This window comes from Alosa pseudoharengus, unplaced genomic scaffold, assembly GCF_046254945.1.
Source record: "Alosa pseudoharengus isolate Yale_2024_CS ecotype anadromous, Long Island Sound unplaced genomic scaffold, YU_APseudo_1.1 YU_APseudo_1.1_scf_6, whole genome shotgun sequence".
NCBI classification, from domain to species: domain Eukaryota; kingdom Metazoa; phylum Chordata; class Actinopteri; order Clupeiformes; family Clupeidae; genus Alosa; species Alosa pseudoharengus.
Window position 1 is genome coordinate 3,652,756 of NW_027468848.1, and position 19,236 is coordinate 3,671,991.

Below are 19,236 nucleotides of genomic sequence, written 5' to 3' on the forward strand. Positions count from 1 at the left end.
ACAGTCAATATAGCATATTCAGCCAGAGTCATCTGACGATGGTACCAACATGGCGTCCATGATTTGAGTTGGCCAAACTCTCCCTACATACGGCTCTGACACTACTGTACACACACATACAACTGTGTACAATCACAGTGGAAAGTGAAAAGGAAAAAAAAACAGATCTGTGTGTCAATGCTGGCAAACTGACAATACAAACAAAGATCATAAGAGCACAGAACTCTGTACATGTTAAAACAGATGGCCAGCTGTCATTTGGCAATCTGACCAACAGATTCTGTTTCTTCTCACTGCTGATATGTGTTTCCCACGCATCTTAAAGGAAAGATCCAGAGTAAAAACAGCCTGGGGTCTATTTACGGATGATAATGAGTTAAAACTTTCATTTGGGAGCAAAGTTACGTAAGGAGGAATTTTGAGCCAGACCATTGTTTGTATTGGCAATGAAATGGTTATAGTGTTTAGCTATGGAGCATAGAGCCACGGCAAAATAAATCACTATTTTTAAACCACTGACAAGCCTTACACTTTGCTGGTAGCATGGGGTCCCTACAGACAAACCAAAGTATTGTAAACTTTGAACGTGTACAGAGAGGTTATAACACCTGTTTCTGAAGAAAGCGCATTTCTTGACTTCATGTTCCAGTAGCGTCAAATTAGGGTGCGCGTTTGATCTTGCAGCGCTGCACAGATCTGGCTGAATCTTACAACACAAACATGCCTCACGTTCAGCCTGATCTACACAACGCTGAATCTTACAACACAAACATGCCTCACGTTCAGAAAGATCTACACAACGCTGAATCTTACAACACAAACATGCCTCACGTTCAGCCTGATCTACACAACGCTGAATCTTACAACACAAACATGCCTCACGTTCAGCCTGTTCTACACAACGCTGAATCTTACAACACAAACATGCCTCACGTTCAGCCTGATCTACACAACGCTGAATCTTACAACACAAACATGCCTCACGTTCAGCCAGATCTACACAACGCTGAATCTTACAACACAAACATGCCTCACGTTCAGCCAGATCTACACAACGCTGAATCTTACAACACAAACATGCCTCACGTTCAGAAAGATCTACACAACGCTGAATCTTACAACACAAACATGCCTCACGTTCAGAAAGATCTACACAACGCTGAATCTTACAACACAAACATGCCTCACGTTCAGCCTGATCTACACAACGCTGAATCTTACAACACAAACATGCCTCACGTTCAGCCAGATCTACACAACGCTGAATCTTACAACACAAACATGCCTCACGTTCAGAAAGATCTACACAACGCTGAATCTTACAACACAAACATGCCTCACGTTCAGCCAGATCTACACAACGCTGAATCTTACAACACAAACATGCCTCACGTTCAGGCTGATCTACACAACGCTGAATCTTACAACACAAACATGCCTCACGTTCAGAAAGATCTACACAACGCTGAATCTTACAACACAAACATGCCTCACGTTCAGCCAGATCTACACAACGCTGAATCTTACAACACAAACATGCCTCACGTTCAGCCAGATCTACACAACGCTGAATCTTACAACACAAACATGCCTCACGTTCAGCCAGATCTACACAACGCTGAATCTTACAACACAAACATGCCTCACGTTCAGCCAGATCTACACAACGCTGAATCTTACAACACAAACATGCCTCACGTTCAGCCAGATCTACACAATCTAATTCATTCACTAGCTCTCCATATACTGAGACTGGCTCTGTAAATGGACACAGAGTGAGGACAGCCTGCCACTCAAACAATAACAAAACACTGTGAGGTTTCTCAGGGAGCACTGCTATGGTATAAAATTCTCGCCAAAAGTTTTCTGTACCTGTACCAAAGTTTTGTGCTTGTAAGAATATTTTGTGCTCGTAAAAAATATTTGTGTACATGTAAAAATACTTTGTATCCGTAAAAATATTTTGTGCATGTAAAAATGGTTTGTACATCTTCAAATCCGTTTTGTCACTGTGTCGAAAAGTTTTGTGAATTTGCGAACGATTTTTGCACGCACGGATTTTCCATTTGCAAGTGCGCATCTGTTTTCTACAGACATGAAACAGATCTACGGGTACGAAACGAATTTACAAGTACAAAACTTTTTTACAAATTTTCCCAAAACAGCCAATCACAGCACTGCTTACTGAACGGCCAGTCAGCCGATCAGCTCGCTTCTTTAATTCTGAAACGCTGGACATACCGCTCTGGGTACATCCATACAAACACCACAGTCAGAAGAGGTGAAACACTTAAAAAAGAAGAAGAGGTGAAACAAGTATTGGCTGGGCTAAGCTAACTTCAAAGATACTGCTTTTATCAACCGTCTCTGCTAACGTTACGTGAAAGCACGCACATATAACGTGGGAAATACAAAGGGAGGAATGACTAGTCGGAAACATAACACAATAACTATACAGAACAATTATCATTAATAATAATACTAACCCTGTGGGAACAATAACTTAATGAGACACGCTTCATTTTCTTCCATAATGGTAATCTACCCAATTTCGTGTAAAAGTACAATGGTTAGGGCGTATGAAGTCCGTCTTTGATGTCCAGAATGAATGGGTCTTTAGTCAGCCTAAGCCAACCTGAACTTTTTTGGTCATGTAACTGTTATGTTCTAGCTAGCTTAGGTAACAAGCTAACAAGCAAACAGCTCAACTTAACTCTATTCCTTCCCTACTATGAATCTAATATCATTAACTAGAACTAATAAACAGTATAGTTTAAAACGCGAGCACTGGATAGGTAATTAGTAGGTAACAATAGGTAATGGCAGCTAACTGGGCAGCTAACCGTCTCTGCTAACGTTACGTGAATGCACTGCACATATAACGTGGGAAATACAAAGGGAGGAATGACTAGTCGGAAAACACAACAATTATCATTAATAATAATACTAATGATCACATTTTTATTAGTTCTAGTTAATAGTATTAGATTCATAGTAGGGAAGGAATAGAGTTAAGTTGAGCTGTTTGCTTGTTAGCTAAGTTAGCTCTTCTTTTTTAAGTGTTTCACCCAAAGATTGTTAACAATCTTTGTTTCACCTCTTCTGACTGTGGTGTTTACATGGATGTACCCAGAGCAGTATGTCCAGCGTTTCAGAATTAAAGAAGCGAGCTGATCGGCTGACTGGCCGTTCAGTAAGCAGTGCTGTGATTGGCTGTTTTGGGAAAATTTGTAAAAAAGTTTTGTACTTGTAAATTCGTTTCGTACCCGTAGATCTGTTTCATGTCTGTAGAAAACAGATGCGCACTTGCAAATGGAAAATCCGTGCGTGCAAAAATCGTTCGCAAATTCACAAAACTTTTTTCGACACAGTGACAAAACGGATTTGAAGATGTACAAACCATTTTTACATGCACAAAATATTTTTACGGATACAAAGTATTTTTACATGTACACAAATATTTTTTACGAGCACAAAATATTCTTACAAGCACAAAACGTTGGTACAGGTACAGAAAACTTTTGGCGAGAATTTTATACCATACACTGCAGGGAGGGTGAAGTACCTCTGTGTGGGGTTTCTCAGGGAGCACTGCAGGGAGGGTGAAGTGTCTCTGTGTGGGGTTTCTCATGGTGCACTGCAGGGAGGGTGAGGTGCCTCTGTGTGGGGTTTCTCAGGGAGCACTGCAGGGAGGGAGAGGTGTCTCTGTGTGGGGTTTCTCAGGGAGCACTGCAGGGAGGGTGAGGTGCCTCTGTGTTGTTTGGTCTTTGGTTCAAATATAATGGAAGTTGTTTTGGACAAAAGTATCTGCAAATAAACATAAACATAAACACAGCATCGCTTACAGACCTATTTATTTGTCATTCTAGAACAGAGTCACATTCTAGAACAGAGTCACACCTATTTATTTGTTCCAGCTGTTTTGTGCACTGAGAAACTGAAAATTGAAAACCGCCCCCTCTGAATTCCCTTGTTGTTGAGACATGAAAAAGGTCAAGCACCATCAAGCCCCCTGGGAAAACTTCAGCACCTTTAGGAGTTTTCAGTGGGCGCCTCTGTATATCTCTGTGTGACTGCAAAGATACAAGCAAATCAGTGCGACGACAGTGGTGCTACACATACATACTCTCACACACACATATACACACACACACACACATATACACACACACACATATACACACACACACACACATATATACACACACACACACACACACACACATACACACTATTTAATATAATTGCCAATGGTTGGTGACAACACTATTTCTGGATGTCTGGGAAACTACTTCATGCAAAACAATCAAAAGGTTTACATTAGCAAGAGACACAAATAAGAAATGAACATGTGATCAATGTATATCTAGTGAATAAATACCACACACAACCACTAACACAGCACAATGTATTTGTTGATGTTTGTCCTATATGGGGAGTTATGCTTGTGGACAGTGCTGACCACTACATTTCCACCTCCCTCCTGATGTACCTGTGTTCCTCCTTTTCCATATAATGAAACCAGCAGCGGCACCGATCCCACTCAGCACCAGCAAGATCAGTACTGAGGACACTATGAGAACTACATCTCCTCCTCCTGGTTCATATTCTATCATAGAAATAAAATAATATAAGTTGTTCTATGTGGCAGATCACAAACATGCCTATACAATATCAAAGAAAACATCCTTTTTTCTCATCTTGGTTTTGCTGTAGTAGAACAACATATCAAAGTGTTATTATTACTCTCAATACTGTAAAATCACATCATACCTGTTAGGCCTAACATATTATGAAATTATATACCCAATCCAAAGTCCAGTTTGTTGTCCAGGCTGAGGTGTTCAGCTGTGCAGGTGTAGTGGTGATGCTGTAGTTCCTCTGCGCTGACCTCCAGGCTCTTCCTCATCTGGTAGGTTCCATCTACATTGGGCAGCAGCTCCCCCCCAGTGATCTTGTGGTCAGACACAGGCTGGCCGTCTCTGAGCAGGGTCAGGTTGATGTGACGCGGGTAGAAACCAGTGGCCAGGCAGGTCACTTTGGCCCCTCCAGAGTCTGGGAGTGTCTTCTGGAGGAGCCTGACTCTGGGCTTCACTGTAGAGGATGAAGAATGATCCTAAAAGCCCAGTACAAGTAATCCTATAACAAGTCTATCATTGTTCAGTTTTTTTTATTTCTGTCATCTATATAGCTTATTATTGAAAAGAAATCATTTGTAATCATTTATATTATTATATATCACATCACAGACCTCTCCTCATCACAGTGTTCTTCAGTTTTGATAGGAAGTGGTTCAATGCGACTCCACAGAAGCGATGACAAACACTTGCATGGAGCAATGACTTGAATTCATCATGCCACACATTCCGTGACAGTTCAGAGTGCATGTTAGTCAATGAGTTTTCCTTGGCATTATAGACACACAGTTTTCTCTGTCTCCCATCAAAAGCATCCTGTCCTGATGCTAGCGCCTGCCCGTTGTCCATCAGCTGACATCCAGCTCGTCTCTGGTGAACATGGACTCCTGAAAGAATCAGGACAATTGAACAATTAAACAAATCCACCCATACACAGACAGCCAACAGTGTTAACTCAATGCTAGCCTCCTAAAATAAAGACACTGTTGGAGCACACTTTAAGCACACACTACTTGATATGGATGAACTGTACTGCATGGAGAAATCAGCAATGACATTAAGTCATAATCTACAGCCCTTGGATTTTAATTTCTGAGTAGCTCTAATAAATAATATAATCTATAGTATACCAAGGACCTGTGGCCCTGTTTCTGAAGATGCAGAGAAAAAGAACACTTACCATCTGAATGATTATAATGTTGGTTTAAAGCTAGTGCTAGCTCTTTCACAAATTTGTATTCTGTCCGCATGACACTGAGATAAATGTTTCTGTATAGTGAATCCTCATCATAAACTCCAGGTATTTTACAAACATATGTAGATGTGGAGTCTGTCATAACATGGTATCCAATTTCAATGTCATCGAGCTTCACCACAAAACTGTATTCTGGGAATGGTGTCTCTCCTATTATAAATGTTTGAAATATCCACAAAGAATGTGAACCTAGAATGGAATAGTAAAGTATTTTTAGTAAATAATAGGCTAATATATATAAAATAATACTCTCTCTCTCTCTCTCTCTATAAATATATATTGTATATAAACTGTATATATACTGTATATACAGTATACAGTATATATTTCTAAATATTTGCATATGGGCAAATTTGTAATTGTGTTATATAATATTTCTACCATGCATGTACAAAGAAATGTTCAAATAGGTTCTACAAAAACACATTCTGCTACAAATAACTTCTGATATGTGCTTAACTGTATAATGAGGAAGAAGCCTATACTCGTTCAGCAATGTTGTAAAGGCAAAAATGTGTCTTCTCAGATTTACAATTTAGTTTTAATGTCACACTGGCTTCATATCAAATAACCCAAAGTATTCGCTATCAAGTAAATTATATATACTACATATATGTATGGTACAGTAAATTAAAATGTTGAAAATGACAGGGTACCTGAGTTGGCAGTTGACACAACTGCGAAGAGGTAAGTAAGACTCTGCATTGTTTGCATGCTGATACAGTGTGATGAGCACAGTCAGGGCCGTCCCCGTCTTTCCGTTGAATCAAGCTAACGAGTATAGGCCTATACAGTTATAGCGAGTGACAGTGTCTCATAGCCTACATTAAAAAGATTAAACTGAATTACCCTTCAGGGCATGAGAAACGGAGGAAGACACTTCACGAGAATACCGAGGTGAAGTTAGTTTGATATTTGATATTCGGATATTCGACAGATTTTCAAAAAAAAAATGTATGCGGCCGGTTTCACCCCAGTGTTTGCAGACAATGTACAAACAGATGACCTGTCTACTTGCTCCCAGCCGACCATAGGGACCGTCTAAATAGTACCTTCTGAATTACCTTCATAGTCTTTTTTGTCAATAGCTTTGACATCATGTGACCTAGTGACTCCAAACCAATGCAGAATAGTTATCCTATATGGGACTCGTCGGACACACCTCTTTTTATGGTCACTGTATGCACACTGTATTTTTTATGAATATTTTAAAGAAAATACATTATTTCATATAAGAAACAGTCTTCTTTTTTTCAATACCTCCCAGGTCATGTGACCTAGTGACTCCAAACCAATGCAGAATTGTTATCCTATATGGGACTCACCGGACACACCTCTTTTTATAGTCACTGTATGCACACTGTATTTTATATGAATATTTTAAAGAAAATACATTATTTCATATAAGAAACAGTCTCCTTTTTTTCAATACCTCCCAGGTCATGTGACCTAGTGACTCCAATATGAGTCCCATATAGGATAACTATTCTGCATTGGTTTGGAGTCACTAGGTCGCATGGCTTGGGAGGTATTGAAAAAAAGGAGACCGTTTCTTATGGTAAATAATGTATTTTCTTTAAAATATTCATATAAAATACAGTGTGCATACAGTGACTATAAAAAGAAGTGTGCCCGATGAGTCCTATATAGGATAACTATTCTGCATTGGTTTGGAGTCACTAGTTCACATGACTTGGGAGGTATTGAAAAAAGAGGACCATTCATATAGGATATAATGTATTTTTTTTCACAAAATATTCATATAAAATACAGTGTGCATACAGTGGCTATAAAAAGAGGTGTGTCTAATGAGTCCCATATAGGATAAATATTTCTGCATTGGTTTGGAGTCACTAGGTCACGTGATGTCAAAGCTATTGACAAAAAAGACTATGATGGTAATTCAGAAGGTACTTTTTAGACGGTCCCTAAGGTCGGCTGGGAGCAAGTAGACAGGTCATCTGTTTGTACATTGTCTACAAACACGGGGGTGAAACCGGCCGCATACATTTTTTTTTGAAAATCTGTCGAATATCCGAATATCAAATATCAAACTAACTTCACCTCGGTCACGAGAATGATCAGCGGGAACAGCAGTCGGGTAGCCTAAACTTAAACTTAAACTTAACACTTAAAGTTTTCACAGTTCACAAATTTGATCTGATCTTCACAAATTGGCAAACCATCTTCTGACCATGCCTAGCAAAAGTTGTGCTTTTTGTAGCCATATCTAAAACCGTTCGCCAGTAACAGCCCATCGAAATTGACAGTGAAGCCGCCAAACAGGAAGTGAGCTCATATCTCAGCAACCCTTGCATGTATCATAACCAAACTTGAAACATGGACTCATGACCCCATTCAAAACATTTTGTGACCTTTGACCTCTAGGGGGCGCTGCAATTAGCAGAAATGCATTTTGTAACTGTTAGCGTGTTTGGAATTAAAACTTACTAGTAGTGTCTTTTCATACTGTTCAGACTGAGCCTTAGATATGTCTTGATTTTTGAAGCCATATTCACAAGCGCTCGCCAAACACAGCCAATCGAAATCCGTTGTGATGCCCCCAAACATAAAGCGACCTTATATCTCAGGCAATCTTTGGTTGCTAGAGAGTTCAAGAGTGCAGCACGCACATCCAAGTAGTTGAGTACTGGGTGCTGGACAGGAAGGCACAAGCAAGTAGAAGAACATTGAGTCCGCACACCAGAATCTGCTCCTTAGCGTTTTTTTTATTTGTAGGCTATATCACCACATGTGACGTTTCGGGCCCCAGCCCTTCATCAGTATAGTGATATAGCTTACAAATAAAAAAACGCTAAGGAGCAGATTCTGATGTGCGGACTCAACGTTCTTCTAATCTTTGGTTGCTAGACATGAAACTTATCTTCGACAGCTTACGGCCATGTATATAACAGAATTGAGTTGCCAAGCCCATCTGCTTGCTCCCCTCAAAATAATAGTTTTTTGTCAAACAAAATGCTTGTATGGTTCAACACACAATATGCAAATGAATATAAAATCATATCAAATATACGGAATCACAGACTATACAGATCACCCCGTTATCTAGCAGTTATGGTTGACCATTTTTAAACAGCAGCATGGAGTGACGGCTGCTATGTCACGATGTGGCAGGCGTGTTTGGTAGAAGGCGTGTCTGGTAGTAGGTATGTTTGGAAGTCTTGCGGGACGCAGATTGATACTATTGTCCACTAGGCTATTTTGCTGTGCCGTGAACAATTCATGACGTCACATGCAAATATAGAATAAAAAAAAAATAAAGTGATAAAGCATTTCTTGATATTTAATTACAGATGTAAATGGCTGGAGTTACTAGATGCTACTGGGACTTTGCCTGAAAGTGAGCTCTGTGGTCAGAGGAAACGTAAATTGAGCCTTTTGGCAACACTCCCTTTGACCTACCCATAAATTCATATAAGAACAGCGCAGTTTGCCATCCTGCACTCCAGTGGCAGTGTCTCTGGGGCTTCCACCACAAAATGAAAAAAAAAAAAAAAAGAAATAACCTGAACCTGCATAGCCAAAAACTTTTGAGCACAGGAAGTGCATGCTTACGAAAACCTGTTGGTGTAGAAACAACAGCACCGCCGCAATCAGATAAATATATCTGACGTTTAAGAAATGTTGATTGCCTCCTCACAAGGATAGTCACATAGTTCAATCACATAGTTGAAGCACAAAGAAAACAGTGAACCGTAAACTCAGTGTTTTTCCCTCACTGCGCCTATGCCAAAACATTGTGGCCATGAAAGGGAACTGTTGGCTATACATGTTGATGTTGTTTGGACAGAACGCCACGTCTATTGCCAAAGCAGCGAGTTTCTCTTTGGAAAACATCGTGTGGCAGTCTATTTCAAAGAACTCGTTAAAGGGGAGTGGTCCGACCCAACCCGACGCGTTTAATTCCACACACTGTGTGCAGTCAAGTCGAAGCTTGACCACCTGACCATAGGGTGGAGGATTGCCCTAATGTGGGACATATTTTGCGTTTCGGTAGTAGGCTATATTAGGCTACAATGTGTAGTCAACACATTAAATCCAAATCCAAGTTTGATCACAGGACTTATACAGCTTTGGCTTTCCCATAGTTTCTCTGACATAACTTAGTTTGGGGAAGAGCCATGCACACACACACTGGAGCTTAGGTGTCCCACATTAGGACCATTTAGCATATTAGAGCACATAAATCGTGAGCTTTTGCTTTACATCACATGTGACTTACTGTACGCTTAGCCTAGCCTACTGTATACAGTGAGAGTTGGTATGTGGCAAAAACATAGCAATCGCGCAGTAAGCTACTTGGCATTAACATGATACAGAAAAATATCAAGATCCAAATTAAATATTTTTGTGCAAGATTACCTGCATCCGTAGGCATGAACAGTGCGCAAAGAGGAAAGAAAATCTGCCACCCATACATTTTAATTAACTTGTAGGCTATCTGACGTGGTTGCAATCTTCTCAGTCCAGAAATGAAAAGGTGAACTGACTTTAGGGGCGGGTTTAGGGAGGGGTGAGGGACGATGGCATATTTCAACAAAACGTAGCCTTGATTCATGGTAAAAATGTAGGCTACAGTAGCCTACTTTATTAAAACAAAACTTTATGTTGAGTAATGGCACATGTGTCGAAGGACAAGGTGGATGCAAACACATCAAGCAAGAAAGTTTTTCATCTGGCAGATTTTTCACCAGGTCAGTCAAACTGTGGCAGTGGAAAAATGAAAAAATATTCATATAAATTAGATTTTCCTGTTTGATAATGAAATTGATTTTATGTACAATTTAAATGAATGCAAGTAAGATGGTCTCTGTCAAAACCTAGTGGGTCATGATATAAAAAGTATCTGCCAAGAAACAACTACCTAGCAACATCTGACAAGAATAAGATGATTGGTTTCTGCACATGTGAAAATCATATAGGCCTACAGAGAAAAGTAGGAGAGCCAAGTCAGTGTGGGATTCCCAACCTTTTTTGACAGGTGACCCTATTTTGATGTCACAAAACATTGGCAACCCCCAATCATTCATTCCCAACATGTGTGAGAGAGAGAGAGCATCTTATCTCTGCTGTAACTGAGAACAGTATATTTCCCCAAATGTCCTGAGAGAAAGTGGAATAGAACATTATGTCCAATATTCCAATATGTGGTTTAATGTTCTGCATTTCTCATTAGTGGGTCACTTTGATACTAAAAGTATGATTCTATGTAATGACTGTATGATATCTGTACTGTCCCTGTGTATATCTCTGTGTGACTGTGTTTAGAGATAAGCAGGAATATTATGACTATGCAGTGTTTCACTGTTCTGCATGGCTGCGTCAGTAGCTATCTGCTCCGGATTACCAGGCTGCCACTAATCAGGGTCTGATTCAGTGTAGTCCACGTGAGATGGGATGACCAACGCCATCTCCCGTCAGCCTGGAAGGATACTTAAACTCTAACTATTTCCTTGTCAGTTAGAGCAGCTGATGGATCTTTAGGTGAAGTCATGCTGTCTCTCCCTTGATGCGCATCATTGTAAATAAACTCTGTTCCTGATTTTTCATACTATTGGTCTGACTGGGTCTCTATTAAATCTATGGTATCAAAATTACCATCAGTCCTAGCAAGCTAATTTGTTTGTTTGACTTACTTGCCTAGTTGTTTTGATACTTTGGAACATTGATCACACATTATTACCCATGATGATCTCATGCGGAATGAAGTTTATTTTTACATAGTTAGATTATAATGAAGGATCCAATTAGTTTACTTAGCTTGGATATCATGGAGGTTATCATATATTTGAATGTTATATTTTTAATGTAACATATATATATCGCAGGTCTACGGACAATTCTCTCAACCCTTGTGGCTTGGTTTTCACTCTCACATAGGCTACACCATCAACTGTGAGACATAAAGGGATGTGTGCCTCTTCTAATAAATTCCAGTGAATTCATTCAGGCACAGATGGACTCCAATCAAGTTGTAGAAGCATCTCAAGCACCATTGATAGAAGTAGGAGGCACCAGAGCTCAATTGCAAGTGTCATAACAAAGGGTCTGAATACTTATGTAAATGGAATATTTCAGTCTTATATTTTTTATAAATTTACGAAACACTCCAAACACCTGGTTTTTGGTGGAGTGTTGGAGTATTGTGTGTAGATTGATGAGAAAAAAAATGAATGGAATCCATTTTAAGATGAGCCTGAAAAATAAAATGGGTCTGAAAAAGGGTCTGAAAACTTCCCGGTTGCACTGTATATATATATATGTGTGTGTGTGTGTGTGTGTGTGTGTCCGGTGGAATGCACTCTGCGTTGTGATTTGCTGCTTTTGAGTGACTGACGTGACACGGGATGATGGTGAATTTGCGGGCTTTTATTCTCTGCAAAACGATAGGGACAATGTAGAGTGAAGCAGGCAGGTTCTCCTTCCCCCAACTCCTCTTCCCCAGAGTGACAGAGACAGGGCAAAAGCACAGGTAACCCACACAAAACATACTGAATACAAAATACAAGATATTAAACAGAAGTAACATCAATCATTACATTTAAAAGGTCAACACAGCTGATCGGTAGGATTTAACCATTAAACTATGCTACCAAACTACCCTAGCTCCTGATAGAGACCTAATGCAGAGACGGTTGTATGATAGTAGTGGAAGACAGTATAGGGTGAAGATATTTAATATAATATGAAAGGAGGGATAGACAGATAACCTCTTCCCCAGAGTGACAGAGACAGGGAAGAGGTGAAGGGCACAGCGAAATATGAATATGAAAAATTGATACATTAGAGGGGCAGGAGACTACCCACTAAGACTCTCACTGTACTGAAGATACAAGGCAGTGTGTCAAGGCAAAAACCATCTTTGTGGAATTATAAAACAATAGAAATGTGACCTGTTACACAAACACATTTTACTCATAGCCTATGCTGTCGGTCGCATTATCATTGTCTTATCATGCATTTTGTCAAAAGACTTTCAGTAACTTTGTTAAGAGTTCAGTTGCTAGTCCTTACGTTTTTGGAAGTACAGAATTTGTGTGTTTGTAGCGCAAGTAATTACTGAATGCCCCCCTGTATTTGGCCTGAAAGGTAAACACTACTCCGAAACTTATTAGGTGACGTGGTCACCCACTACAATGGGCATTTTACAGGCCCATTTAAGGTATAGAACATAAATATACACTGGAATATTTCCGTAAGGGCCTTTTACATGTTGACAAACATTGATAATAACATGTATATGCCTGTTAACCCATTCGCGCTGGATGCTGCATGACGCAACATTGACCCTCCCGCTGGATGCTGCATAGCGCAACATTGACCCTCCCGCTGGATGCTGCATAGCGCAGCATGCTTTTTATTTCATGTTTCTAGGTGCTACAGAGGCTTAGATATTACATTTTGGTAGACGTTGACAATTTTTAGTATGTTTTCAGAAAACCCTCAGGAAATAAGGTTATTTAGTCTAGAATGCCATAGGATTCTATAGGCGTTTTTAGCAGGCATTTTAGGAGTAAATGGGTTAATGGTGAAAATAAGCGATTTATTTCAACATAGCATATTCAGCCCATAGGGTTACACTGTAGAGTCATCTGATTTATTTCAACATAGCATATTCAGCCCATAGGGTTACACTGTAGAGTCATCTGATTTATTTCAACATAGCATATTCAGCCCATAGGGTTACACTGTAGAGTCATCTGATTTATTTCAACATAGCATATTCAGCCCATAGGGTTACACTGTAGAGTCATCTGATTTATTTCAACATAGCATATTCAGCCCATAGGGTTACACTGTAGAGTCTCTGATGATGGTAGCCAACATGGTGCCCATGATTCAAGTTTGCCAAACTCTCCCTACATACGGCTCTGACACTACTGTACACACACATACAACTGTGTACAATCACAGTGGAAAGTGAAAAGGAAAAAAAACAGATCTGTTTACCAATGCTGGCAAACTGACAATACAAACAAAGACCATAAGAGCACAGAACTCTGTACATGTTAAAACAGATGGCCAGCTGTCATTTGGCAATCTGACCAACAGATTCTGTTTCCTGCTTATATGTGTTTCCCACGCATCTTAAAGGAAAGATCCAGAGTTAAAACAACCTGGGGTCTATTTATGGGTGATAATGAGTTTAAACTTTCGTTTGGGAGCAAAGTTACGTATGGAGGAATTTTGAGCCAGACCATTGTTTGCATTAGCAATGAAATGGTTTGTAGCGTTTAGCTATGGAGCATAGAGCCACGGTAAAATGAATCACTATTTTTAAACCACTGACAAGCCTTACACTTTGATGGTAGCATGGGGTCCCTACAGACAAACCAAAGTATTGTAAACTTTGAACGTGTACAGAGAGGTTATAACAAGACCTGTTTCTGAAGAAAGCACATTGCTTGACTTCATGTTCCAGTAGCGTCAAAGTAGGGTGCGCGTTTGATCTTGCAGCGCTGCGCAGAGCTCGCTAAATCTTACAATACAAACATGCCTCACGTTCAGCCAGATCTACACAATGCTGGAAGAACTCAAATGTGTTTTTGTAACATTCTGCAAAAATCTCTTCATTCATTCACTAGCTCTCCATATACTGAGACTGGCTCTGGAAATGGACACAAAGTGAGGGTGAGGTGCCTCTGTGTGGGGTTTCTCAGGGAGCACTGCAGGGAGGGTGAGGTGTCTCTGTGTGGGGTTTCTCAGGGAGCGCTGCAGGGAGGGTGAGGTGCCTCTGTGGTGTATTGTTTGGTCTTTGGTTCAAATATAATGGAAGTTGCTTTGGACAAAAGTATCTGCTAATAAACATAAACATAGCATCGTTTACAGACCTATTTATTTGTTCCAGCTGTTTTGCGCACTGAGAAACTGAAAATAAAAACCGCCCCATCTGAATTCCCTTGTTGTCGAGACATGAAAAAGGTCAAGCACCATCAAGCACCCTGGGAAAACTTCAGCACCTTTAGGAGTTTTCAGTGGGCGTCTCCGTATGTCTCTGTGTGTCTGCAAAGATACAAGCAAATCAGTGCGACGACAGTGGTGCTACACATACATACTCTCACACACACATATACACACACACACACACATATACACACACACACACACATATACACACACACACACACACACACACACATACACACTATTTAATATCATTGCCAATGGTTGGTGACAACACTATTTCTGGATGTCTGGGAAACTACTTCATGCAAAACAATCAAAAGGTTTACATTAAGAGACACAAATAAGAAATGAACATGTGATCAATGTATATCTAGTGAATAAATACCACACACAACCACTAACACAGCACAATGTATTTGTTGATGTTTGTCCTATATGGGGAGTTATGCTTGTGGACAGTGCTGACCACTACATTTCCACCTCCCTCCTGATGTACCTGTGTTCCTCCTTTTGCATATAATTAAACCAGCAGCGGCACCGATCCAAACAATAAAAACAGTGCCTGAGGGAGGTTGATCGTAAGATATGTCCACTATGGACCCATAACTATGGATCTATGAGACCAACCGATGACCGTCACCATCTCTTGTGCCTCAGAACAAGTCTAACAGCAGCTGGGAAGAAGCTGTTCTTCGGTCTGGTTGTATTTGCTGCGATGCCGCGTAGCCTCTTACCTGATGTGAGGGGGGCAAACAGTCCGTGTGTGGGATGAGTGTCATCCTTCATGATGAGACAGGCTCTGTTTTTGCACCTGCTGGTGTATACAGTATGTGGGGTATATGGTGGGTAGGCTGCAGGTGTATACAGTATGGGGGTATATGGTGGGTAGGCTGCAGGTGTATACAGTATGTGGGGTATATGGTGGGTAGGCTGCAGGTGTATACAGTATGTGGGGTATATGGTGGGTAGGCTGCTGGTGTATACAGTATGTAGGGTACTGTATATGGTGGGTAGGCTGCAGGTGTATACAGTATGTGGGGTACTGTATATGGTGGGTAGGCTGCAGGTGTATACAGTATGTGGGGTACTGTATATGGTGGGTAGGCTGCAGGGGATGGTCTGCTGAGCCCACTTAACTGCCCGATGCAGAGCCCTCATGTCTGCAGCAGAGCAGCTGCCATAGCACTCTAATGCAGGAGGAGAGGATGCTCTGTACAGTATTATACCCTCTCTGTACACTTCCAAAGTTTACAATGATTCACTTTGTCTGTAGGGACCCACTCCACACTACCACCGATATGAAAGGGTATTTGGAGCCTTGTCAGTGGTTTGAAAATACTGATTTACTTTGACGCAGCTCCAAGATATACGCCATTTTGCTGCTAACACAAACAACAGACTAGCTCAAAACTCCAATTAATGTAGTTTTGCTACCAAACGAAGCTCATTATCATCCATAGGCTAAATAGACCCTAGGTTAAATAGACCCTAGGTTGTGCGTGAAGCGAACTATCCCTTCAAGACTGAAAAGCAACATCGATTTCATTTGAAATAACAATTTAATCGGTTTAAATACCAAGATATGCCAATAGCTTCAGTAGTTTAACATGCATTTCTGTATTATCACATGGACTCAAGTGTTCATGATGTTGTTTGCAGTTGATTATGTTGTTGATGTCCGTCATCCTTCGCCCTGTTCTGTGCCTGAAAGAGGAGAGGGCATCAACGTTGTCTTCTTGATGTACATTTGGGTAAATGTGAATATAATGAGTAAATAATAAGTCACTTTTACTTAAATCTATTCTATAAATCTATTTGAAACATCAACCTGAACTTTCAGATAAGTGTATGATGCATAATACTGATATTAAACTATAATACAGCTTAAGCAATCCCTATCTGAAAGACTAATGCTGAGTAAACTTCAGAATAAAGATGATCTTTGTATATGCAAAAACAAAAGGTAAATCACCACTTCACTGAACCAACAAATATGCACTTATTCAGTATAGCACTTTCACTTGGAGCTGTGCTGTAGATGCTCTGTAGTGAAGTGTTGGAGCCCCGACCTGTTATGGAGATACATTACAATCAGGGAGAGATCACCTGACAGAATCTTAACTGTACAGATTACATGTAAAAAATAAATGACAGGTTTTGTATGCTTAATTACAAATGTTCTGGGTATTCATTTTTGTATTTGTCTATATTAGTGTCAAAACCTTCTTCAATGACAACATACAAAAAGTTGACTGAGAGGGTATAAAGTTGAAATGACCTACTCTTACAGTTTAGTACCAAAGTGTCTGACCCATATAGAGCTGCATGTAACATGGAAACATAACAGTGACAGCAGCCATGGCAACCAAGAGCAGTTTAAACAAGAGACTACACAATAGCTCAAGCACCTGCTATATGTATTTCCTTCTGCATGATCACTGATATGTATACTCCAACCCCAAAAACAAAAAACGCTAACGTGGCTAACTAGTATAAGTATAGTAAGTATATATACTCTTTTGATCCCGTGAGGGAAATTTGGTCTCTGCATTTATCCCAATCCGTGAATTATTGAAACACACTCAGCACACAGTGTACACACAGTGAGGTGAAGCACACACTAATCCCGGCGCAGTGAGCTGCCTGCATCAACAGCGGCGCTCGGGGAGCAGTGAGGGGTTAGGTGCCTTGCTCAAGGGCACTTCAGTCGTGCCTACTGGTCAGGGTTCGAACCGGCAACCCTCCGGTTACAAGTCCGAAGCTCTAACCAGTAGGCCACAGCTGCCCCAACTAATTATCAGTGTATACTCCAACCCAAACAAACACTAACGTGGCTAACTAATTATCACTGATATGTAGGCCTATACTCCAACCAAAAAAAGCTAATGTGGCTAACTAATCATCGCTGTATACTCCAACCCAAACAAACACTAATGTAATCATCACTGATATACTCCAACCCAGCAGACGCTTGTGGCTAACTAATCATCACTGATATGTATACTCAAACCCCAAAAAACGTTAACGTGGCCAGCTTATCATAGCGACCTTGAGTTTGAGAAAGGGGCTATATAAATATAGCATTATTATTGTTATTATAACAGAGCTTTTACCTGAGTGCCGTCTCCTCCACACGACAATGGCACAGGTGGCTCCAAACAGGCCAACCAGCACTGCCACAGATGACACTATAGGCGTTGTTGCTGAGGTCCACTCACGCTCTGCCATGAATGGTAACCAAGAGAGGAATGTTACATTAGGATGAGCACTTTCATGGGTTAACTCACCATGAATCATACAAGTAATATTCAGATTGTCCTACCAAAATCAATGTCCAGTCTGTTGTCCAGGCTGAGGTGTTCAGCTGTGAAGGTGTAGTGGTGATGCTGTAGTTCCTCTGCGCTAACCTCCAGGCTCTTCCTCATCTGGTACGTCTCATCTCCATTAGGTAGCAGCTCCCCCCCAGTGATCTGGTGGTCAGACACAGGCTGGCCGTCTCTGAGCAGGGTCAGGTTGATGTGACGGGGGTAGAAACCAGTGGCCAGGCAGGTCACTTTGGCCGCTCCAGAGTCTGGGAGTGTCTTCTGGAGGAGCCTGACTCTGGGCTTCACTGTAAACCAGAACAAAGTAATCAGCTGAAATCCGCTAATATCTAAACATTGGTCACTTGAACCAGATGTTATATACTGCATCACTGTGAGAAGTATTAGTAACGCACACCAACTGATCTTTAGGGAAGTGCTAGCCACTGGCAATAAGTTCAAGAGTCTCTAGTGACTGCCCAATGGGGGAGCCTTGTAGCCAGGTGCACTAATTGGGATTAGGATATATGGGGTTGTTTGAAAATCTGATGAAGGCCTTATAGTCCGAAACGTAGTTTAGTAAAGACTTGCCATATGGAGCCAGAGTGTGCGGCACTTTATATGCTGCATCACTACCATGGCAACATGTTGGTCTTACAGTCAGAAACAAATGGTGTGATTAAAAGTTATGATAACTTTAAAGGTACAGTCTCTGATACTGGCTAAAGATCCATCATATTTCAGCTCAACAACCAATCCAGCCCAAGAGATGAAGGGTGGGGGGGGGGGGGGGACTGATGGATTATAGAAATGATAGAAATTACCTCTCCTCAACACAAGATTTCTGGTCTTCTTCAGGAAGCTCTTCAGTGTCTTAATACAAACTGGAAGGTAAAAGTTTTTGTACAAACTTTTTACAATCTGTTGTTTTGTTGTAGTCCACTTATTGGCCCAGTTTGATTCAACAGTGTAGGAATCTTCGTTCAAAAAAATGCAGCCCCTCTCCACCTACTCCATTGAATGCATCTGATGATGTCATTTGATCTGGCCTGCCATTGTCCCATAACTCACAGCAAGTCTCTGCTGAACATTCAGTCCTAAAGGTGAGAGGGAT

The 19,236-nt window shown here is 40.7% G+C and overlaps 1 protein-coding gene and 1 long non-coding RNA gene across 5 annotated transcripts; one reads left to right on the forward strand and one right to left on the reverse strand.

Annotated features, from left to right (window-relative positions):
* Window positions 1–3,143: 3,143 nt before the first annotated feature.
* LOC143105745 (major histocompatibility complex class I-related protein 1-like) lies at window positions 3,144–10,390 on the reverse strand. Of its 4 annotated transcripts, none has more exons than XR_012983529.1 (7): window positions 6,549–6,682; window positions 5,818–6,081; window positions 5,252–5,524; window positions 4,807–5,094; window positions 4,493–4,609; window positions 3,901–4,073; window positions 3,144–3,807 (listed from the first exon to the last, which is right to left on the reverse strand). XR_012983529.1 is itself a non-coding variant. In XM_076269835.1 (7 exons), the coding sequence occupies exons 2-7, from the start codon at window positions 6,604–6,606 to the stop codon at window positions 4,033–4,035; spliced, it is 1,041 nt and encodes a 346-aa protein (XP_076125950.1). In that variant the 5' UTR covers window positions 6,607–6,663; window positions 10,276–10,390; the 3' UTR covers window positions 3,144–4,032. The 4 variants fall into 4 exon arrangements, 3 of the variants coding, with proteins under 3 accessions (XP_076125950.1, XP_076125952.1, XP_076125953.1); XM_076269835.1 differs by adding an exon at window positions 10,276–10,390 and having other exon boundaries at window positions 3,144–4,073; window positions 6,549–6,663; XM_076269837.1 differs by lacking the exon at window positions 6,549–6,682 and adding an exon at window positions 10,276–10,390 and having other exon boundaries at window positions 3,144–4,073.
* Window positions 10,391–10,440: 50 nt separating this feature from the next.
* Window positions 10,441–12,149, forward strand: LOC143106318 (uncharacterized). The gene is made up of 2 exons (XR_012983658.1): window positions 10,441–10,607; window positions 11,794–12,149. It is a non-coding gene; the product is annotated as an uncharacterized LOC143106318 (long non-coding RNA).
* Window positions 12,150–19,236: the final 7,087 nt, after the last annotated feature.